Source organism: Rhinopithecus bieti, unplaced genomic scaffold (genome assembly GCF_001698545.2).
Source record: "Rhinopithecus bieti isolate Rb0 unplaced genomic scaffold, ASM169854v2 scaffold_17829, whole genome shotgun sequence".
NCBI lineage: Eukaryota > Metazoa > Chordata > Mammalia > Primates > Cercopithecidae > Rhinopithecus > Rhinopithecus bieti.
The window spans coordinates 1,215,456-1,241,365 of record NW_016809238.1 but is presented as its reverse complement, the minus strand read 5'-3'; the positions used below and the strand labels follow the sequence as shown (position 1 = coordinate 1,241,365).

Sequence of the window (25,910 nt, the reverse complement as noted above, 5' to 3'; positions counted from 1 at the left end):
AAAGACCTGAAGTTTGGTGTATAAAAAATCAAGTGAAATTAAAATTAAGAGTAAGCATTATTTATCCATTGGATTTTTAAATTAAGCTTGGCTAGAAAAGTAGCAGATATCCATTTCATTTGCTACTGCATAGCTTCATCTATGGATGAAGGTATATATATATTTGTTTTTATGTTAATCATCTAAACTTTGGTTAAACTTCTAAAAGAATATCAAAACTAATATTTAATATGCTAAAATTAGTCTTTGAAACACAATATTAGAAAAGGCTTTGACATCAACTGTAAGTTTTATGCTAAATATTTTAGTGAGTATTAAGATAAAGTTGATTACTGAGAGAGACTTCAAAGAAAACCTAGTTTACCTTCATACATGTTTCCTTCATATAAATTATTGTGTTATAATTTAAAATTTTCTAAATCTGTACATAGCCTAAATTATTGCCAGCTGAAAAAACTTTCAATGAGTGAATTTGACAATGACTCTGTTGCTGAAGCAGAGATTGTTTAGTTATTCCAGGTTAATCAGTAAGAGCTAGAAGTATCTTACAACAGCTAAACTACTGCTCCTTAAACATGCCTCCACATTTGCTGATAAGAAAAATATTTTAAATTAAATAGAGGCCAGGTGAGGTGGCTCATGCCTGTAATCCCAGTACTTTGGGAGGCTGAGGCCAGAGGATTGCTTGAACCCAGGAGTTTGAGACCAGCCTGGTAACAAAATGAGACTTCATCTCTACAAAAGAAAAATTAGCCATGCATGGTGATGGTGATGCACATCTGTGGTCCCAGCTACTTGGGAGACTGAGGTGTGATGATCCTTGGAGCCCAGGGGACGGAGGTTGCAGTGAGCCAGGATCACCCCACTGCACTGCAGCCCGGGCAATAGAGCGAGACCTCTTCTCTAATAAAAATTAAAATAATAATAAATAAATTCAATTAAACATTCCAAAATTTGATAATATAATTGTGAACATTTCATATACTTTTCAAAACCATTTTAGGGATGGTTAAAATTATGCCACTTAATTTTTTAAGCTACCATAAATAACCTAACTAGACGTAAACTTCATAATTATCATTTTCTCCCTCAATGATTTTATTTTAGTCCTCTATTGTTGTTATTAAACAAAAAATGACAATAAGAAAAGACAAAACTGAATAAAAATAAATGAGGTGGCATTATTCAAATTCACTTTGGCTTTTGAAATTTTCTGATTTTTTTTAAAATACAATCCTTAAGAAGTCATCAAATGATCAGATAAAAACAAATTTTTACTTTATTACTAGATATGCCACTTTTCTTTATCTGTTTTCTGACAGCAAGGTGCGTAAGTCATTGTTGAAAGTGTAAGCGCTTATAACCATATGGCTGGGTATCATGTCTATCCTATTGCTCATTTTATGCCAGGTATTAGCTAATTTCTGCAGACCACCAAATAAAGCATGCTGAGGGTTCATGCAACCTTTTTGTTTAGGTAAAGGTAAACTTAAGGAAACTCACATATTATACATTACAAATTCAAGTCCACTTTCTCATTACAAACCAGAAATCATTTCCATCAAGATAGGTGCAACTTCATAAGATATATCATACAATACATAAAATAGAGTGGTTTTTATTTAAACATCCACATATTATAATAGCTAAAGATAATCAGATGTTGGAGTGTCTCTCTTGGAACAATTTGAGATGATTAGTTGTGTTTTCCTTAGTCTTTGGCAATTCCAAATGTATCGATGAACTTTTCAACATTAGAATATGTATTATTTGTCCTGTTTTTATCTATTTTCAAAATTAAAATATTTTATGTATCTGCAGCAAAGTTAAATTAAAATATTTTAGTAAAAAACACATTATAGCTATTTTGCTAAAGAATTTTTTAAATGATGTTTGATTATATTAAATGTCTTTAGAACACTATTATGAAATAAAAGATTAGTGTATGAAACAACGTATTAAATCAGGAAATGATAGAATTTCAGGTCTAAACAGACCACAAATTAGATATTTTGAGAAATAAAACACTATCATGTGTATGCATCCATGTATTTGTCTTTCATTTTTTTTAGAAGCCTATAATAACATTCTTTAAATAAAACAAGGAGGCTATATCTCAATCCAGAAGCCAATGATACTTGTAGATCCAAGAGAAAAGCCCACTATAGGAAAATCTTAGATAAGAGTTCATACAACTACTTTGTAATTAAGGGAATTCCCTAGAATGAAGAAACCTTTTTTAAATTGAGTGTCTCAGCTAGCAGCAAAGTAAAACATTAAAGTAGCTATAATAGAGTAGTAGGATGTATTTCTGCTTAAAACAAAAAAAATTGACAAAATATGCATATTAAGAGTAGAGTGTCAACTCTAAAATACTACTGCTACTGTTCCTTTAATTCAATGCACATGTGCTCTAGGGAGTAAGACACTAAATCCATCAACAGGGACCCCATTCATAGTGCTTCCTGAAAGATTATACTTATAGTTTTAAAGTTTAATGGAGTTTGAAAATGTCCTTTTTAACTTGTTACAGGCGTTCTTTGACTATTCAGCTCTAATAAGCCAAGACAGCATTTGGTTTTAAAAATATTTATCACTGAAATATTTCACTCCATTGCATTGCATCTAATCATATTTAAAATTTGTAGCTCCAGACTTTTAAAAATTTAAAAATCAGATTAATTTGCAAATATATTTGACTCTCAAAGGAAGAAACCAAATGATTTACAACAAATATATCCAGCAGACTTTCATTAAATTAATATCATTGTAATAATCATATGTAATTTTATATTATTTTGAGCATATATGTATATGTACATACACTCATAATGAATTTACAGTTCTTGGCTAATCCATGCACTATGAGAGAACTTACATGAAATTCATGTAACTCAATTGGAAGTAATATAGATAATTTACTATAATTATTAATATTTTCTATATTATAATTTTGGAAAAGTTTTGTGATTATTTTCACTTTCAAATATAAAACTTGAGGGAAAGCTGCAGTAACTTATGCAAGTATCTTGTACAGAAATATTCACTTATCTCATTTTATAATATTATTTTCCACAAATAACTATTGGAAAATCAGAACAAGAAATCATCCTAGTGAGTGGGAATTAAAGGACTCAATTGATTGGATTAATTTTCTTCAATAGTAAGTTTTGATAAAGAATCATTTCAAACCTACAAACATTAGTTCTTGAACTTGAGTGTATTTTGGTAGAAGCAAGAGTAAATGTAAGTCTAACTCAAGATGTGAGTACTATTTGTAGCAAAAGTACTCAAGAAAAATTGCCATTCATTTAAAGCTTGTAATTTATACTTTTAACTTTCTAATAATATTGTTTGTGTGTACTACAAAGGGGAAATGAACATTTTGGACTCCTCTATAAAATCTGTTTAGCAAGTGGAACTCACCTAAAAGTTCCTGTTTGGAGTTTTATTGACTCATCCAGTAACATGAAACTTTACAAGTATAGGGTGACATGGAGAAAATGGTATGGTTAATATGAGAATAATGCAAGTCTTGTCTATTTTAACAATTTCTTTGGGGCCATTATTGCGAATTCACTTTTCTTAATGTTTTACACAAATCAACTGAAACACTGCTTTTGCAAGAATGTGCGCCAATTCCATTATAAAAACTCCACTCCCATCTTACCCCTGGGAGCCTACATCCAGAAGCATGACCGTCTGCCTTCTTGGACTGACAAATGTAGAAAACTATTCAGTGTGAGTAGACCATAAAAAGATAAAGAGATCAGAAAAATATCTAAAGCATACCTTTTAAAAAAAATATTGTCTTTTAAGGCATTACTTACTATGGTAACATTTACAAATTCTTAAAATCGAGTGCCAACAAAATAGCAGGATTTACCATTTCAAGTTTCCACAGATGTTTTATGTGCTAGCTGTGGGAGTTAACAGCCATAAAGCCAAGAAGTTTGCTTTTAAGTAGGGTTATAAAGGCCTAAAAAGGAATATGCACAGAGTACTCTGAGATGAGAAATAAATGAGTTCTATGCATGCTTTGAAAAGAGAAACGTCAGAGTTGAGATTAAAAGACCACACCCACTGCACATATTAATGTCTGTTTTCCATATGTAAAAAAGTTGAGGGAGAATGTTTTAGAGATTAATTTCATATTTCAATGAATTTAAGTTAATTTCTAAGATTTTGCCTTTAATCACACAAAATTATTTGTATCAATATTTAAGCCGGGGTTTCATCATTTTCACTAGTGGAGAGTAGCAGATGGAATAATAATCTAGTAGTAGATGAGATTTGATGTCAGAGGCCTACAATTGAATCTCAGTTGTCAGAAGCTATGATAATAATAACACCTACATCTCAAGGTGGTTGTGAGATTAAATTAGATAATGTATGAATAAACCTGAAATAGTTCTTGACACAATAATCTAAAAGCATACTAAACCTCTATTCCCTTTTTTTACTTCCTTTCTCAAATCCTGAGTGTGTCTTTATCAAAAGACAATAAAGATAAACTATCCCCCCCAAAAAATATACTGTAGTTATGACGGAAATGTAGATCCTATATGGACAAAACAAAAATCGAATACTATGACACTAAAACAATAAGAATGCAGACAAACCTTTTGATAATTAAAAAATATAACTAAAATAAAGAATTCAATATAAAGTTTAAATATTGATAAAGTTTCCCATCAAGTAAAATCAAAAGACAGAAGTAGAAATAGGAAGATAAAAACAAGAAAATTAGAAGACCAATCCAAGAATCCCAATATTCAACCAGAAAGAGTTAAAAAAAAAAATGGTTGCATAGCAATTATCAAAGTGTAATACAACCAATTTTCCCAATACAAATCTTTTTAATGAAAGAGCTTACAGAAAGAACGTCTAGCAAACTAAATTTTAAGCACATTCGTAAACACTAAGTCACTTCACCAGAAACTGTAAGAATGACAGGGATAAACAGAAAGGAAATACCAAAAGCTTCATTGGAACAGGCATGGAAACAAGGGCACATAACAACAGGGAAGGAATCAGAATGCATTCGGACTTCGCAATAATAGCTCAGAATGCTAAAGTAAAATAGGCAATGCTTTAAAATTTTTGAGGGAAATTATTTTCAAGCTAGAATTTCATAGGTAGTCAATTATTCCAATATAAGGATTGACTAAAGAGAGTTCCAGGTTTGCACAGAAGGAAAATTGTACCTCTCATTTTCTTCATTTTTAAGGAAGGTACTGGCAGGAAGAAGTGTTTTAGTATGAGAGGGTAAACCAAAAAAAGAGAAATATATGTGATGTAAGAAAAAGTTATCAAAACCAAAGACCAGTGAAAACACTTCACAGGATGAGAGACTGGTAAAGCAGGGTTAAGGTCATCTGTGCCAGATCAGAGGAGGCAGATTGAGGGTGGAGGGGTCTCTGGAAGGAGTCCAAAATACAGGAAATATCTGAGCGTTTAGGAAAACCGTTTATAGATATTTTACATACCTGTTCAAGCCCTTGAAGAAAAAAAAACAGTGATTAAAACATAACAAAACTAAGCAAATTTTAAAATAAGGCAATCCACCGCAGGAAAAATTAAGAGTTGTGTAAGAAAGGACAGTACACTACTTGGCTCCACACTGACATAGCAGCACTGCTGACTTAATCAAAATTGATTTGGAATTAATTTGGAATTCTCAACCTCTATAAAAGGGAGTCAACAGGTAAATTTGTTTGGATATATCCAGAAACAGCTGAATAAGCCTATTATTTGGCAATATGGAGGGTAAATATCAAAAGACACAGATGAAAGGATTAGAGATTACTTCTAGGGGAGGAAAGACTTGGATTTCTGGAAAACAGAAGGCAGAGAGAAACAATTGTCTTCAAATATTTGCCCTATAGGGGAGGAATTTGATTGATTCTTACTTCAGGGTGCAGAATGAGAATTGGAAGCAAATGTTTGTTTAGTTTTCCTAAGAAGAAATGGGCTATATTGTATTATGTATGGCCTCCAACTTTCGGAAGTTTCACTAGGACACAACTGCAGCTTTACGCACTTCAATTGGAAATTGTCTTCAAAGAATTTATGCTTTGTGTAGATAAGAAGGGATAAGAAAGAGAAAACTGGAAGTCTTCCCCAATTTTAAAGATATGATAAAAAGAGAGGGAAAATTATATCTTAAAAATATTTCAAGAATCACAATAATTTAACTCTTTAGATATATGCATTATTTATGGACAAATGAAAACATTGCATTATTGTTGTTTACTCAAATGAGAAAAATGCAAATTCTACCTGAATTACGGGGCATCCTTTGACAGAAAGGGATTCTGCCATTGTTTAGTCTTCAAAATTATCAAATCAGTGTCAAAGTTTTATATTGCCTCTTTTACTATGACATCAGGTGTCTAAATAAAACCTTTAAGTTTTCCCCAGACTTTTAAATTTTAGCTTCTGATAAAATCGGTTTTCAAAAAGCATCTGTTTTTTGTTTCCCTTTTTTTTTTTCCAGACGAAGTTTTGCTCTTGTTGCCCAGGCTGGAGTGCAATGGCACGATCTTGGCTCACTGCAACCTGTGCCTCCCCGGTTCAAGCAAGTCTCCTGCCTCAGCCTCCAAAGTAGCTGGGATTACAGGCACCTGCCACCATGCCTGGGTAATTTTTGTATATTTAGTAGAGATGGGGTTTCACCATGTTGACCAGGCTGGTCTTGAATTTCTGACCTCAGGTGATCCACCCACCTCAGCCTCCCAAAGTGCTGGTATTACAGGCATGTGCCACCACGCCCAGCCCAGCGTCTGCTTTTTAATACCATAAGCTAAACATCTTTCCAAGTAACGTCTCTTTTAAAAACCTTTATAGAATTCTTCTAAGCATGAAAATAAATAAATATAAAAAACATTTCTCCAATCTGTAAGAATAAGCAACTATTCATCACAGTTTTCTCCATATTTTGACTTTAAAAATAACTATGTAAAATTTTCAGAGCTTCAGAGTGACACAGAAAACTTTAGAGAGAGCATTTAATAAAATACAAAGAAATCTCTTAAAGTACCTCCTCAGTGTATACCATAATATTAAATCGCCTACTTTACCATATATGAATACATGGAATACCTTATTAACGCACTAGAAATTTGAATAAAATGATGACATTAAAAATGAGAATTCTAAACTCAATAAGGGCAGAAACCAGTTCCATAAATGTTTACTGAATAAGAAAATGAACCGATGCTATGTAGAAAAAAGCCATAGGAACAAGCTTGTATATAGAGAGATAATCAGGCTTACATATGCTTTCTGTATTTCTACTCAAATTATTTTTATACTTTTTTACATTACAAAGCTTCAAATTGTCTAACATTTTTGCTCCAGAAACGTTAAGATCTGATATACTATTCTACAGCTACTCTTCAGTAGAGAGATAATTCAGTCGCCTGAGCATTTTTATTTAAAGGGTGCGGTTTTACAAAGTTGAAACGTATACGTACAGCAAAGACCTTTTAAATATGCAATCTACTTTATCTGAATGGCGCAGAGTTGAATGATCTTTAGTCCCACAAAAATAACCCTGAAAGGAAAGCTGCACGTAATAGATCTCTTTTTCAAGATTTCTGTTGTTTTGTTCTGACTCTAAGGGATACCCTGTGGATCAACAGAGACAAGAAAGTTCTCCTGATTTCAACTGATTGACACCTTGCCAATTTTAGAAGAGAAACGCTGACAAGGAGACAGGATCCCATTTGAGCCACTATCCGTGAGCCAGCTCCCTGCCACAGAAGAAATGTCCAGGAGTGAGGGATATGTCATGTCTGATTATCTTCCCGATTTCTAGATGTGAAAACTCTCCTAAGGCCCACGAATAAACAATAAAGAGGTTGCCCTCAGATAGAACAACGAACATTCTCTAGCTGATAGAATAGACAACTTTCTTTTTTTTTCTTTTGAGACGGAGTTTCTGGCTCTGCCACCCAGGCTGGAGTTCAGTGGCGCGATCTCAGCTCACTGCAAGCTTTGCCTCCCAGGTTCAAGCCATTCTCCTGCCTCAGCCTCCCAAGCAGCTGTGACTACAGGCGCGCGCCACCACCCCCACTAATTTTTTGTATTTTTTGTATTTTGTATTTTAGACGGGGTTTCACCATGTTAACCAAGATGGTCTCGATCTTCTCACCTCGTGATCTGCCCGCCTCAGCCTCCCAAAGTGCTGGGATTACAGGCATGAGCCACCTTCCCCAGCCAGTAATAATTTTTTTATTAGTGTATCAGTATAAATTCTTTTTTTCTTACCTTCTCCTAAAGAGAACATAGTCACATTGTTTACACATTATCATTTATACTTTATCATTCACACATTTTAATTATCACACTATATTTAATGACATCACAAACAGAATGATTAATCATCAGTGACACAAAATGTCTTCTGATTTTTTTCTATCAAATATTATAGGGTTTGTGTATGATGGGCAAAATCTACTATAATAAAAGACATGAACTTTCCTAAATCTGTGTTTACACCTTGAAAAAAGTTATAGGAAAGAAATAGAAATAGTTCTACTGCAGGCAAGTCTTTTTCTGACAATTTTAATGATTATAACAAACTAGAAATCTGACTGCTTGCTTTGGTATTTTAGGTATGTTGTTATTCATATTTTAGAGCTATTTTAATTTAGAGTAATTCTTACTAATAAATACCACTTTAAAAGAAATATTTGTCTCAAAATAATTTGACAATCATATGTTTATTTCAATTATCTAAACTTAATGATTAAGCATATCAAATTGATTTTATAAAACTCTTTTTCCTGCAAATTTAATTTCATTGCAAGTTTCTACTGATTTTGAATGGGTTTTAACTTCCAGAGATAGAATACTTTACCAAATATCAAACTGATATTCAAAACACCTGAAAAAGCTAACAATAATGAAACTTGACTCAGGGAGAAGAAAATTCATTTCTTCCCTTTTCAGCCCTTGAAGAATCTTTCCCATCCCATATCCCACCACATTCCTAAACACTTACATCTGCACTCACATGATTGTGTGCGCAGAACTAACCATATGTATATTCTTTCGTTTTAACATTTTTTATTGTGCTGTAATACAAACTCTCCTATGTCCTGATCTAATTGTATTGTTATCCTCCACATCTGTTAGTACCTAACACGTAGTAACTGCTAGGTAAATATCTACTGAACAAATAAACTTAATAGAAATTCATAAAGATTAAAAATTAGGGATTTAGCATTTTTTAAAAGGAGAAATAGTGCAGGGAGACTAATCTTTCTTATCTTAATTAAACTGGCAGAGTAAAGTAGCAAGTTTTCCCTCCTAAAAAGTTTGTCTTTCAAATAATTTTAAAATAAATCTTTGCTATACACACAAGCCATCCATTCTCTAAACAGAACAGTTTGCTCTTCTCTCCATATTTGTTCGTTTTAATCCTCTCAGAACCTCCCGTCTATCTACTTAATGCAAAGAAGTAGAAACTCATTTACTGTTGCTACTTCTCAGTAGCTATTTCTGGGATTGGATGGCCATAAAAGACTGAAATGAAGCGGTGATATGTCCTTCAATACATATATTTAACAAGGTACTTATACACAGAACCAAAAATAACTCTCATATATCAATAAGATAATGCAGAAAATCCAACAGAAAAGTGGACAAAAGACTTCCATAGGTGCTTCAGATAATAGGATATCCCCTGGGAATAAACAATTTAGCCATCAGAGAAATGTCAGCTACAACCACAAAGAAATACTACTACATACTCACTAGAATTACTAAAATTTAAAAGTCTGATAATATCAAGTGTTGGCAAGGATTTGGGGCAACCAGAATTCTCATACAGCCACTTTAGAAAACTGTCATATAGTATTTACTAAAACTAAACTAGTTTACACTATATACACTAAGATCCTGCAATTCAACTCCTGGCTACCTAGCCAAAAGAGACGGACATACATGTTCACCAAAAGACATGTCTGAGAAATGTTCATCACAGCATTGTTTGTAGGTCCCACACTAAAAACAATCCCAAATATTTGTCAACTGAAGGATAAATATTAATACAAATCATATTAATTCATCTATTAATAGAAGTCATAGCAGTTACATAAAAGTCATAGAAGTTATATGCTTATATGACACAGTACTAGATTGCAATGAGAAACTACAATTACATGCAACATAAATGAGTCTCAAGTACGATATCCTAACTCTCACAAATGTTCTAAGTTCCATTCGTATAAAGTTCAAAGGCAGACAAATGAATCTATTATGTTTGATGTCAGAAAAGGGGTTGCTGATGCTCTCCATTTGAGCATTGTCTACATAAGTGTGTTCACTTTGGAAAATTCATTGAACTGGACCATTATGATTTGAAGTTTTGCTGGATGTCTTATTTCCATAAAAGTTTACTTTAAAGAACAAAATAACAGTCCAAATTGATTCCTCTCTTATACTAGAGTACAACTTCCTCAAGTAGACTTGTTTCAAGTTGTTTGATATATTATTAATTAGCCTTTTCTACCATATTTCGATATTTAACTCCTTGAGAAAAAATAATACATACTTACTGGATAAGTGATAACAATAAGCAAAATATATTGGGCCTTTATGTAACAGGCCCTATTCCAACCACTTTTCCTATTCCATTTTATCCTTAAAAAATACCCTCCTTAATTAGCTACTATTTTCATTCTAAGAAAATGAAATGTTAGAAATGCTAAGTAACTTGGCAAAGGTCACTGAGTAAAACATGAGTCAAATCGAGGCATTCTAATACCACAGCTCTTATTCTTACTTACAAGATCTCGGATAGACGCAATATTTAATATTTCAAGGCTTAGGAATAATATGTCTTCAAACTTTTTTGATAAATGAAAGTTCACATTTCTCTTGGTAAAGTCAAGATTATATTCTCTTACATGAGACTATCTAATACAAAATCTTGTTATGCATCATCACATGGGCCCTCAGCTTTTGGAGCATTCCCTCCTTGACTTTTCATCTCCAGTCTGTCACTTTTCAGTTTGCTGATATTTTATGATAAGAATTGTCCACTAAACTTCTCAAGATACAGTTTAAAAAAAAAAAACAAAACATCAAGTTTTTCTATACCTATAGAATTTTTTTTTTCTTTTTTTTTTTTTTTTTTGAGCGGACTCTCGTCTGTCGCCCGGTGGAGGCAGTGGCGGATCTCGTTCACTGCAAGCTTCCGCCTCCGGTTTCTGCCATTTCTGCCTCAGCTCCCAAGTAGCTGGGCCTGCAAGGCGGCCCCCCTCACTCCGGTGGTTTTTGTATTTTTTTTTTTGTAGAGACGGAGTTTCACTGTGTTGCCAGGATGGTTCGATCTGTGACTCGTGATCCGCCGTCTGGCCCCCCCCAAAGTGCTGGGATTACAGGCTTGAGCCACCGCGCCCGGCCTATACCTATAGAATTTTTTAAATTTCTTAGGCATGAGCCTCATTGGTCCTCTTTGACTTGGCCCTAATTCATATTTCTAATTGTATCCCACCCCTTGTTCTCACAAACCAGTTTCACAAACTGGCTTGTCATCACAAACAAGTCACACTGAACTACTTTTTTTCTGGTCTCTATAGTTTTGCTCTAGATGGTCTCCTACCTGATACCTCTTTTCTCACTCAAAATCCTATCTACCCATCAATCCTTAGACATATACCTTCTCCCCCATAAATCCTTTCATGTTTCTCCAGACGCATATTTTCTGACTTCCTATGATATCCCTTTCTGGCTTCTTAGAGTTATTTGCATGTATATTTAATTTTCCCTAGACTGTGAGTCCTTTGAGGAGAGTATGCCATTCTTATTTATCTTGTTTTCCACAATTCTTAACCCAGTGCCTGGTAGATAAGGGATCTCAATAATCTTGAGTGGAAAGGTACCTGCAATTCCGGCAGTGCAATGGCCATGATTCCCTTCATAATTACTTCTAAGACCTCTGGGTTTCCCTGAGTCACAGCTGCAAAATATCAAAAGCTGTCTAATAGAATCACTTTTCAGCTCAGTTAACCGACACAGAAGGATTTACTATGTGACCTAATAACTGAACTATCAAAAACTTTGCAATATTTCACTTAATTCTTACAAGTATATGTAAAACATATAATAATGTAGAAGAGTTTTAATATATAAACGGCCATATTACAACATAATGTGATAACAAAGTACCTTCCTAGGTATGTCCTACTAGTAGTTAGGACTTGGGTAAATTAGTGTATGAGGTTAAGTACAATCTAGGGGGTGAGGATTACAACCAGGAAGCAGTCAATAGTGGCTATGAAAACAAATTACATAATTCCAATACTGACTCCAATTTATAAGGTTTGAGATATATTATTAAACATATATTCCTCATAGGTATCTAAGTTTCTAAGTCACAGTCTTTCAAAAGGATATATTGCTCAGAGGCAAGGGTGATTCACTGGAGTGCCCAAAATATTATTTTTTTAGGACATATACTCATATTCGTTTTATCTAACATTCCAGGAAAATTAGCAAGATTTACTACATGGGGCTATATATCAGTCTGACAGACAACATTCATAATTCATTAGGTTTCCTGACAGAAGAAGGAGACCATCACTCTGTCATCCACTTTCAGTGTATTCACTGCAGCTCATACATGCCCACTGAGGAAGATATATGAACTCTATGATACGTATAAATTCATAATCCTCTGTAGTGAGATGAGGAGTGCCAGGAGGAACTGCAACTGCTGCTGCTGCTGGTTGGTTTATGTTTTAGTTTTAAGCACACAGACTTTTGCTGGTTACATTCAAAGTCATAATGATGAATGGGCTCATAAAGATGGATTACCAATTTTATATTACCAAAAGAGGCTTGTTCCAAATTTGCTGAATTTTTTTCTATGAGAAAAATGTGATGCCTAATATTTAGTCTTTAAGATGAAGAAAACATTAGCGGTAGTTGAGAAAGCAACTACTTTTGGAAACGCCCTCTACTCAGGAGATAACATTTTGAAATGTTTGGAAACGTTTCTCCTGCTAGGTGATTTTGCCAAGTGCATTTTCTTTTCTTTTCTTTTCTTTTTTTTCTTTTTTTTTTTTAAGACGGAGTCTCGCTCTGTGGCCCGGGCTGGAGTGCAGTGGCCGGATCTCAGCTCACTGCAAGCTCCGCCTCCCGGGTTCAAGCGATTCTCCTGTCTCAGCCTCCCGAGTAGCCGGGATTACAGGCACACGCCACCACGCCCAGCTAATTTTTGTATTTTTAGTAGAAACAGGGTTTCACCATGTTGGCCCGGATGATCTCAGTCTACTGACCTGGTGATCCGCCGGCCTCGGTCTCCCAAAGTGCTGGGATTACAGGCATGAGCCACTGCGCCCGGCCTCGCCTAGTGCATATTTTTAAAACTTTGAAGCAAAAATTTCAGAAACAATATGCCACTTGTATATTTTAAAATGTTGAAACAAAATTTCTAATCTGTTTAAATGACTTCCAAATATTTCAAAGTTTCATTGAGTTTTAAAGCTTCTTGTTAAAATATTAAGCTACAGCTTCTTTTAGTAGTACTTCAAGAACTGAATGACATGGAAAACAGAAATTTGAGAAACAAATTTCAATTTTTTCCCAATAATTATTTATACTGGATTTGAAGTCAATTACTGGTATATATCAGGAGTATTCAGTGATAAACTTTGTTATTTGGAGATATTTTGTGAGGTATATTTTTCAGCTAAAGAAGTTATTGAAACCACATATTGAAATAAACCATATTTTAAAACTGCTATAGCACAGTGTTGAACCAACATTTTCAAAATTAACAAAACATTCTACTATTTTTTAAAAAATTAAATGGTTAGAATAGTTGTGAGAGAAAAGTTACCATTCACAAAATAAAAATTATATTTAACATTAATTATTCAACTTACCCTTTTAAATTTACACTTGTATATCTTCTATAAGTCACATAATCATATGTTAGTTTATGTGTGCAATGTATGCCTATATAATACATATATATAAGGGCATATGCTCAAAATTTTCTACTGAGAATGATACATATGATCAAACAATTAAAATCAAATGACTTAAAATGTTTATTCCTAATAAGGAATAAACATACGAAAGTTAATGTCTGAGTGATGTGATAATGTAGAAATTAAAATATGATTTTCTCAAACTATTGGAAGGTAACACACAAAGGTTCTATAACAAAAATTTGGGATATCTAAATGCACTAATATTAAGAATGCTTATATATTTTCTATAAACAGCCTCAATATATAGCACATAGATATTGTAAAACACTAAGAACAATTTCTTGAGATTCTTAAACATTCCTGAAGCATTATGCCTGAAAAATAGGAGAACTGCCATGGAAACATGGACACTTTCACTTTCTTTAACATGGAAACATACAGAAAAAAATATGGCCTATAATCATTTCATATTGAGAGTTTTTAGGGTTATTTTATACTGTACATTCCAACTTCACTCAACATTATAATACACACACACACACACACACACACACACACATACACATACACACAGTCTCCCCTTTTATGATCTCACCATTAATTAGAGTATTCACTTAAATTTTTCCCAGGCCATACATTTCAAATCTGCAGGGCCCAATTTTGTCTTCAAAATTATTTTCAGAACATCATATCTAGGACAAACTATACATCCATCTACATCCCCTTCTTTGGTGACATATGAAATCCATATGTGCAGAAAAAGTAAATGCTGCAATTATGCAAAATATTATTCTTTTATGGTAGGGAATTAGAACACTGCTTCTCTCTTGTCAGGTTATGATAGAATAGCCTACTAGTTTAGGCTTTGTAGAAGGAACAATTGCCGAATTATTTTATTGTTAAATACAATCTTCATTACTAATTATTGGATTATCTCAACCTAGTAAGCCCCAAATATTATGGGTCTTCAGTATGATAAATCACATGACTGTTACTGAAATGTGTTAGGAATCTCACCCTGCGTTCTGATCGTCTGTTTATTAATTACATGCATTACTAAACTGCAAACACCTAGTCCACAGTGCCTGGTTCATTTCTAGTGACCAATACAATGTCTAATATGTAGTAGATACTCACACTTTTGGGGAGAATCAAGGAATGTATTTTAGAAAGATACAGTAGAAAAACATAATAAATGGAGAAATACTAAATACTTAATATTGTTATGGGAAGTGTATTATAAAATTTATTTTTAAAATAGATTTCTAACCTGTTTACTACGCTTATGCATCTTTTTTAAATTTAAGAAAACAATTACGATAAATGTTTTCACTGAACACTTTACAAAGTCAACATAAAGAAGTGGCAGTTTCTTGAAACTATTTGCCTACACATTACCTGGCTCCTGCTGGCCTTAGGAGCAGTAGAGGCAGTTTCTTGCTGAGTGCATCTCTCTTAAATGGGAGCTACAGGGGAGTCAGAGCCCAACACCCTTTGCTCAAACCCTCAGTGCTCTTTTCAAAAGGACAAACGTCAGATTTACTGGTGTTTGCTGCTACTACATGCTCATTTCTTCTCCTTCTTCTTCTTTTTTTTTTTTGAGACAGGGTCTCGCTCTGTCACCCAGGCTGGAGTGCAGTGGCACCATCTCAGCTCACTGCAACTTCCACCTCCCAGGTTCAAGTGATTCTTCTGCCTCAGCCTCCAGAGTAGCTGGGATTACAGGCCCAGGTAATTTTTATATTTTTAGTAGAGACGGGGGTTTCACCATGTTGGTCGGGCTGGTCTCGAACTCCTGGCCTCAAGTGATCCACCCACCTCGGCCTCCCAAAGTGCTGAGATTACAGGCATGAGCTACCACGCCCAGTTTACACGATCGTTTCTGATAGTGCTTCTATTTGTTGCATTCCATTATATCATATAATAGATTTAGTACAGTATATATTTTTTTCTGCACAATGTTTCAGAAGGGCTTTTTTTAAGAAGAAACACCAAGTGAATGCACCAGAATTTAGGGTTCAAGTAGCAAGCTTTCATTTAAAAAAAAAAAAAAAAAAAAACTTTCTCATGTTTTGTGTGAGGAGAAACAATCTTTAAGGCAAAAAGGAAAAAAATATATATTCTATTCACTACTGTTGGACAGTCATCATTCCCAAAGCACACTGGAATACACTCTATTTGTTTACCAAATATTATTTCATTCTACGTCAGGAATAAAAACATTCCAAGAAAATAAATAACTTCTAAATGAAACTTAGTGAGAAAATATAAGTTGATTAATATAAATTTACTTAAAGAGCATTTGCTAGTTGAATTATGTTACACGTAATGTCGCTTACTATATATGAATGAGAAAAGTAAAACTTTTACTCACCCTTTAAAGACTACTTTGGTCATAAGCATATCTATTTTAACTTATTAAATAAATTTGCTTACATTATTAATTTGTATTCATTGTTTATAATATATAAAAAGAAAATTTATAAAAACTTCACAGTATTTAAAAATTGACAGCTAACAAATAAGTCTTATATTTTTAAATCTCAGTGTTAGTTTCTAACAGGAATATTATGTAAAAAATACAGTAGCTTATACATAAACCACAATTATGAAAATATATACTATTCAACAATTAAATGTTTAATAAGAGAAATTAACAGTTTGTTATTTAAGGAAAACGCCATCAAAAGACAGGAGGCATTCCTTATATTAATAATACAAGATCTGTTCAGTGACTTAGAACATTTTAAGTGCAAGAAGTAAAAATACAACATACATATGAACGACATAAAACACAAAGCCACAATACTCATTAATAAACAGGTTAAAACACAATCATTTCACGCTGACTAATCACCAGAAATGTAGCCATTGAATTAACAAAGGTTAAATTTATTTATTCCTTTTTTTATTACAGCACAAGACTTTCTACAACATGAAGAAAATTTAAATGTATCTTAAAACTTTCTAATAATAATTTAAATAATTTTACATTTCACATTTCCTTTGCTTTAAAATGAAAAATGTTTCTGAGATTTAATGTCACTCACTCATACACACACACATGCGTGCATACACACTCCTAATTTTCTACTTAGTCAATAGGATCTGTTGAAGTTAAAGTTATCCATGAAAGAACATTACTCTGGTATGCTAATAAGGTATTCTGAAGTTTGTCTAATATGCACCAACACTGAAAGAGGTAAAATGTTATATTTGGTATTGACAACAAAACTTCAGATCTCCTAAACCCATTTAATATAAAAGGCTAATTTAACAAATAAATATGCTTCATATAATAAAAGAAATCCAGTCATTCTAATGATATGTAAGTACTTCATACATATAAAAAAGTAAATAACTATGTTTGTAAAATTCTATACAAACATTTATTGTGATTTTAAAACTTCAATATATTCAACTTATCAAAAAAATAAAAATATTACATTTCTTCATAGTGCAAAGACTGAATTATTCAATGAACTCCTTTTGGGATATACATGTAATAAACACTAAAGAATTCTGCACATCTACCTTACTATTTGGCAATCTGTGATTATTGTTTTCTTGGTCATTTGTTTTTGTGAGGTTGAAAAGTCATCTATATACTGGACTTTAATGAACATTTATATTTTTCACTTGTGACATAATTTACATACAAAAAAATAGCATAACAAAAATATACTGGAATATAGTATTAGATACATTTACATAAACATTGCATGAATATCACAGTGGATATGTAGAGAAGGTTGATAAACCTTAAAATGTAAAATATCAAAGGATCAAAAACATCTAAAACTGACCTGGAATGAATTATTTGTAATTTTAATATTCTATAAATCTAAGTAGATTTTTATGTTAAACTTAAAAGCATTATAATGTTTATCAAATAGAACAGGGGTCAGCAAACTCTTCCCAGAAAAAGCCAGATAGTAAATATTTCAGGCTTTGTGGGTTACAGAGTTTCTATTGCAACTAATTGATGCTACTGCTGTAGTGCAAAACCAGCCATAGATAACACATAAACAAATGAGCATGACTGTGTTCCAACAGAACTTATTTACAAAAATAGGCGACAGGCCAGATTTGGTCCATGGACCATAGTTTGCTGACCTCTAAAACAGAGAATCTGACTCAAAAACACTTAATTTTAATTGTTTCAATACCTAGTATAAAGCATGAGACCTGAGTAAATGTTTAATGCTTGGTGAATTAAAAGCATGAATGGGTAGGGAAAATAAAATATCTGTGCTCAGAAACAAATGCCATTACAACTCAGTCTCATTAGTGGTTAGGATTCTGCTTTCCTAATTGGGAAAAAATTCCAAGAAAGTAATCCATAGCGTTCTTAAGAACTAGGCTTGCAAACTATAACCAATAAAATGAAAGAAGATGCAACAGAGACATAGTGAGCAGAAAGTGGATTTCCAATCTAACATAGCTAATAAAAAATATCTTTTTATGGTGAGTTCTTACAGTATTTCAAATCTCCCAAAGTAAACTGTAAACTCCATAAGAATAAGAAATATGTTTCAATTATCTCTGGATCACAGTGCCTAGGATATATAAGATGGTCAGTAATGACATTTATTAAATACATATGTGAGTGCTTTCCATGGTAAAATATGTTTTTCATTAGATCCACAAGATGATGGTCCTTTGAGGCAACAATTTTACTTTAAGATCCTCCTATAAAGTTAAAATGTTCTGTTGTTTAACATCACCAGTCACACTTTGACTATAAAGATGAATTTCAGCCTGAACCAGAGCTTGACCTACTCTTCAAATAACATGACTTGAAACTTGGGTTTGCATCTTATTATAAAGATGTTTGAGTAGGGCAAAACAAAACAAGTGCAGGCATCAAGTGTTGGTTACAAAACTGGAGTTATAACTAATTTTCAAATAAAGAATCACTTAGCTTTATAAATTTAATTACAAATCGATTATAAACTCGAGTCAGTTTTTCAGTTAACAGAAATGTACTTGGTCATTCACGATTTAAAAGATCAATGGTAATCAAAATGCCTATTTCAATATAATTATATATTAATTACTCCTCAAAAAAAGATATTTGAAGACCACTAAAGAATCATTCACGAACAAAGCTTATGAGTTTTGTCTATGGCTCCAATAAAAACTCAGAAAATCAAAATATTCCCAAACCACAGTAACTCCACAAAGTGGGAGAAATGCATAATCATATAAATTATTACATAAATTAAACTTTTGCATGACATATGTAAAAAACTGTAAACAAGTTACGTTATGGAAGTAAATTTCTCTACTTTTTTAAACATAATATTTTCACATTTCCAAACAAAATAGTAAGTCAGATAATGACAAAAAACAAGTTTTAAAGAATACTATTTGGCTTTTGGATCAGTTATGGATATCAACAGATGAAAGCCACACATAATTATATGCTTAAACAAGACACAGCCTTAATTTGCCATTTTTACAAGCACAACGTCAACATTTTATATAAATGTAAATAATATAATATTCCTGATTAATTGACAGCAAACCAAAGATAAAATGGAGAAAAATATTTCCATTAGAACAGTGGTATGGTCCAAAGTTCACATATTAAAAAATAAATATATAAAATACCATTATATATGTGACACTACTTGAAATTAAATGGATTCCTCTTCCAAATATCAAATTTCAAAACACAAACCAAGAGGGTCAATGATCTACTCTACAAAGAAATCAGAGAAGATAAAGTGTATGCATTCCACAATTTATAAAGAGAATAAATTAAAGCAAAAGAGACAACATAAAGCAAAACAAAACAAAAAAGAATAAGAATATTATCATACCATACACAGCATGGAATACCATGCAGCCGTAATAAGGAATGATATCATGTCCTTTGCAGGGACATGGATAGAATTGGACGCCATTATCCTCAGCAAACTAATACAGGAACAGAAAGCCAAACACTGCATGTTCTCACTTATAAGTGGGAGCTGAATGATGAGAACACATGGCCACATGATGGGGAACAACATGCTGAGGCCTGTTGGGGAAGGAGTGTGGGGGCCAGGGAGAACATCAGAAAGAATAGCTAATGGATGCTGGGCTTAATACCTAGGTGATGGGATAATCTGTGCAGCAAACCACCATGGCCCACATTTACCTATGTAACAAACTTGCACATCCTGCACATGTACAACTGAATGTAAAATAAAAGTTGAGGAAAAGAAAAAAAATGAACTCTTCCCTCACTCAGACTCAAACTTTAAAGTATGACATATTAACAAGCAAGAATACTATCATACCGATGTCCATGGTTCCTGATGCCATGACACATCAGCAGGGCAAGCATGCATATGACACTGTATTACACTAGGTGGCTTGTTTACGATTTCACAGTTGTGATCTTCTAATATTTGGCCATTGGGAAATTGACATATTACAAGTCTTGATTTTATTCCTCCTCCACATGTTTGTGAACACTAAAAACAAGAATAGGAAAATTCAAAACTATGTGGTTTTAAAGAGAATAATGTATTGCTTCATTCAATGTTTAAACATAATCAGTAATTATGTTTACTCTAGTAATGTTACTCCAGTAATGGTAGAGTTTAAGTTTATAATTACTTCATAATTATCAACATTCCTCCCTAGATAAAAAAAAAAATCAAAGTTTCAATTCCACGACTTTAAAAGTTGACTAGATTTTGAGGATTAGTATCATAATATATTTCAATAAGATATCCAGGACCTGTAAGAAAATGTTGGCAGGTCAAGCCAGAATAAAAATTTATTTATCTAAATAATGAGCATTAAGTACATAATGTACAATATCCAATCAACAGGTTACTAAATAACCATGAAAGCTATTAATAATAAGGGTATGTCTAATTTTATAAACATGAAATGTTCAGTATATATAATATAAAAACAGCAAGTAATAAAACAGCTGTATAATATGAACCAATTTCTAAAACTCATGTAGAACAAAAGCCTGGCAGGAAATATACCAAATTTTGTTAAAAGGTTGTATTTACATTTGGACATATAATTTGAATTTTCAAAACGAGTGCATGCAAACTCAGAAACAGAGGTTACTTTAGTTTTGGAAAATAGTAAAAGTGTATCTTAAAATGTGCTTGATATGTATCAGCACCTGGTCTGAGTGTACTTTAAAACATGGCTTCAAACTCCCAGTGAACAGAAATCATGTGCTAAAATCATTAAGCAAAATATTTGATTAATTTAATTAGGTCATTCATTTTAATTTTCCAAAGCTAATAGAAATACTGGCTTCTTATTTGTTCCCATTCCACATTATGAAGGAAGTTAGTATTAAAAGTGACTTTAAAAAATTATCTTTTTATTTCCAGTGCCTACAGAGTGCAAGTGAATGAAGCAAGTGCTCAATAACTGACAACTATCTGGCTTAAAGAAAAAGATTTGCCAAATGCATAACTTAGTAATAGGATTAAACATGGTTTATATTTTATTCTAGTTTTCTATTTTTATATCAACCTAGTTGTCTAAGAAATTAAGAGAATAAATCAATTTTAGAAAGATACTAGTAGTTCAAAGACATATTGCCTAGCATATTAGATTCTGTTGAAAATCTAGAATATGCATTTTAAAATCATGAATGAGTGACCTAAACCATAACAGAACATTTATTAACAGAACATGGCTTAATTACTCAATTAAAAAAAATCTTGTCAGCAGAATCACTTGAGGCCAGGAGTTCGAGACCAGCCTGGGCAACATGGTGAAATTCCCATCTCTATTAAAAAAATTAAGAAAAAGAGCCAGGCATGGTGGCACACACCTGTAGCCTTAGCTACTTGGGAGGCTGAGGTGGGAAGAGTGCTTGAGCCCGGGAGGGGGAGGTTGCAGTGAGTCGAGATCACAACACTGCATTCCAGCCTGGGCAACAGAGTGAGACTCTGTCTCAAAAAAACAAAAAAATCTTTCTCTACATAGTATAGTGAAATAAGATGACCGAACAGTATAGGATGCTTTTTACTTTTGGTCTTCGAAGATGTAATAATCTCACAAGTTTAGAAAATACTATGACTTACTTCTCCCCAATTTCCGTAGTTCCACTGTGGACAAGGCCTTGGACCACAGTGCTGTAACTCTGGAGGCTTGGAGGCTGCATCGCAGTAACTAGCACTTTGTCCATTTTCATCCTGGCAGACCACAGCCCTACGCTGAAGTCCTCCAGAACAACTGCTAGAGCACTGACAAGAATAAAACACAAAATATGCACAAACTGCAGATTCCACATCATTAATTTACATGGTAAAAAAAAATCAGCACTGACTCAATCAAAATCAAACTCTACATTAGAATCTCCTTCATTGGAATAACAATTTGAAGTGAGAAATCTGTCAAAACACTTGAGTTTTACTGGGAGCTTCATTAGAATTTGTTGATGAAAAGGTGGGACTTTCAAGTTTGCATTAGGAAACAATTTTCACTTTTATCATAAGTGTTAAGTAAAAAATTGAAGTTTTGAGGTCTCACTAGGAATGAATAAAAGCATTAAGTTATTTAACTTTACACTGGTGTGTTTCTTCATTTTGTATTATTAATCTCATGTACAATATGAACTATAATTATACCATGTGTAGTTTGTCACGATTTTATACTAGCTTATTGTATTGCTATCATAATAATTTTGGGGTTTAGGTTTATTCATAACATTTATAGTCATACCCCTTAAAGGGCTTTCTTTTGTTTTTATTATAATGAATTCTACTCAGATTGTTTTACAGTACATTCCTCTGTAATCATAATAACATTTTAGTGCATAATTCAATAAGAACTCTAGCATTTGTAACGAGCATCAAAAATGCTTAATCCTTTTAATATTTAAACTATTGATCTTCAAATAAATTTAGCATTTAAAGTACTGGTGGCATCATATACATACCTGTGAAAAAGATGTAATATAACAAAATTATAGAATTAATATAATTCAATAAAAATGGCTTACTGATCCCCATGGTCCAGTTCTCCACTGGTTTCCTCTGACTGATGGATGGACCACCTGATTTTCATTATCTTCAAGTTTGTGAGTTAATGGCAAATTCGTGCTTAGATAATAGCTTGGCTGCACAGCAGAACTAGGAAAGTGGCTGTGTGCAGGCGGGCAGGCTGCTAGGCTACATTCCTGTTCCATCAAAGGGCGAACTTCAGGATCACAGTAATTCTCATCAATTGGCTGATGGTAGTTCATGCATAAAACTTGTCGTGTTGTTTTTCCATGGCCACAGGAAGCTGAACACTGATCAAAAATTTAGCCAAGGGTAATATACAACATTAATTTATATTTAGTATCAAATATATTTAAATTTTTCATTTTCTTTTGTTCTCATAAGAATACTTACGGGTGACCAATCCCCTGCTTGCCACTCTCCACAAGGGGTAAAACAGTCCCATATTTCAGCAGGTTGGGGCAAGTGGGCACAATATGATTCATCTGCTATTCTATCAAGAGCATCACGGCAGCTTACATAGCGGGCTTGAGTGCCTCTTCCACAAGATACGGAGCACTTTTTAAGAAATCAAATTGTATCCAGGCATTACACAGTAGTACATCACCCATGTCGCTTATACATAGCTGTTACTCACATTTCTAAAACATGCAGTTTCTTGAGAAAATTTAAATTATTATAGATAGTATCACTTGACATCACTTCTGAGTCAAATAAAGATGGGGTACTGAATATTCCAATCAGTTTAGATCATAAATTTCACAAATAATGTATAATAATTCAATAATACATAAATATAATGATTTAAAATGATGCTTAGTTATTTGCTAAAATTAAGATACTGAAAATATTTTAGGTATGAGAATCTTACAATATCAATAAAAATAATTTTGATATCTAACATTTATTACTAAGTAACAGATAGATATAATTCCATAATTAAAATACTCAGAGAACATGTGAAACTTAAAATACATATTCTATAAGATTTTAGCAATGTATACTCCACATATATGAAAGCTTTCCATGTAGAAAAACAACACGAAAATGTTTGTAGCTTAAATAAAAACTGATAAAGCCTAATACTATATCTGCTTCTCATAACAACCTGTGACATAATTATTATTATTATTCCCATTTTGAAGATTAGAAAATAGACTCAGATGGGTCCCTGAGCAAGTTGGCCAAATAGGAACAGCTCCAGCCTCCAGCTCCCAGAGCAAGTGACACAGAAGACGGGCAATTTCTGCATTTTCAACTGAGGTACCAGGTTCATCTCACTGGGGAGTGCCAGACAATAGGTGCTGGTCAGCTGGTGCAGCCTGACCAGCAAGAGCTGAAGCAGGGCGAGGCAACCCCTCACCTGGGAAGCACAAGGGGGAAGGGAATCCTTTTTCCTAACCAAGGGAAACTGAGACACACAAAACGTGGAAAATCGGGTAACTCCCAACCTAATACTGCGCTTTACCAAGGGTCTTAGCAAATGGCACGCTAGGATATTATATGCCACACCTGGCCCAGAGGGTCCCATGCCCACGGAGCCTTCCTCATTGCTAGCACAGCAGTCTGAGATCTACCTGCAAGGCAGCAGTAAGGCTGGGGGAGGGGCGCCCTTGATTGCTGAGGCTTAAGTAGGTAAACAAAGCAGCTGGGAAGCTCAAACTGGGTGGAGCGCACCACAGCTCAAAGAGGCCTGCCTGCCTCTGTAGACTCCACCTCTGGGGACACGGCACAGCTAAACAAAAAGCAGCAGAAACCTCTTGCAGATGCAAATGACCCTGTCTGACAGCTTTGAAGAGAGCAGTGGGTCTCCCAGCATGGAGGTTGAGATCTGAGACTGGACAGACTGCATGCTCAAGTGGGTCCCTGACCCTTGAGTAACCTAACTGGGAGACATCCCCCACTAGGTGCAGACCGACACTTCACACCTCACATGGCTGGGCACACCTCTGAAACAAAGTTTCCAGAGCAAGAATCAGACAGCAACACTCGCTGTTCAGCAATATTCTATCTTTTGCAGCCTCCGCTGCTGATACCCAGGCAAACAGGGTCTGGAGTGGACCTCAAGCAAACTCCAACAGACCTACAGCTGAGGGTCCTGACTGTTAGAAGGAAAGCTAACAAACAGAAAGGACACCCACACCAAAACCCCATCAGTATGTCACCATCATCAAAGACCAAAGGCAGATAAAACGACAAAGATGGGGAAAAAGCAGTGCAGAAAAGCTGGAAATTCAAAAAATCAGAGCACATCTCCCCCTCCAAAGGAATGCAGCTCATCGCCAGCAACGGATCAAAGATGGATGGAGAATGACTTTGACGAGTTGAGAGAATAAGGCTTTGGTTGATCAAACTTCTCAGAGCTAAAGGAGGAACTACATACCCAGTGCAAAGAAACTAAAAATCTTGAATAAAGAATGGAAGTATGGATAACTAGAGAAGGACATAAACGAACTGATAGAGATAAAAACCATGACACGAGAATTACATGACAAATGTACAAGCTTCAGTAATCAACTCGATCAACTGGAAGAAAGAGTATCAATGATTGAAGATCGAATGAATGAAATGAAGCAAGAAGAGAAGTCTAGAGAAAAAAGAGGAAAAAGAAATGAACAAAGCCTCCAAGAAATATGGGATTATGTGAAAACACCAAATCTACGTTTGATTGGTGTGCCTGAAAGTGAGGGGGAAAATGGAACTAAGTTGGAAAACACTCTTCAGGATATCATCCAGGAGAACTTCCCCAACATAGCAGGGCAGGTCAACATTCAAATTCAGGAAATACAGAGAATGCCACAAAGATAATCCTCAAGAAGAGCAACTCCAAGACACATAATTGTCAGATTCACCAAAGTGGAAATGAAGGAAAAAATCTTAAGGGCAGCCAGAGAGAAAGGTCGGGTTACACACAAAGGGAAGCCCATCAGACTAACACCAGATCTCTTAGCAGAAACTCTACAAGCCAGAAGAG

At 33.9% G+C, this 25,910-nt stretch overlaps 1 protein-coding gene across 1 annotated transcript in view; it reads right to left on the bottom strand.

The window, feature by feature from the left end:
* ADAMTS20 (ADAM metallopeptidase with thrombospondin type 1 motif 20) overlaps positions 1 to 25,910 on the bottom strand; it is a 205,856-nt gene that overhangs the window by 57,177 nt on the left and 122,769 nt on the right. The window contains exons 24-27 of the mRNA XM_017888956.1: positions 23,330 to 23,494; positions 22,936 to 23,226; positions 22,016 to 22,177; positions 20,246 to 20,422 (exon numbers count right to left, since the gene is read on the bottom strand). Of these exons, the coding sequence (XP_017744445.1) occupies positions 20,246 to 20,422; positions 22,016 to 22,177; positions 22,936 to 23,226; positions 23,330 to 23,494 (795 nt within the window). The remainder of the gene's footprint in view (positions 1 to 20,245; positions 20,423 to 22,015; positions 22,178 to 22,935; positions 23,227 to 23,329; positions 23,495 to 25,910) is intronic.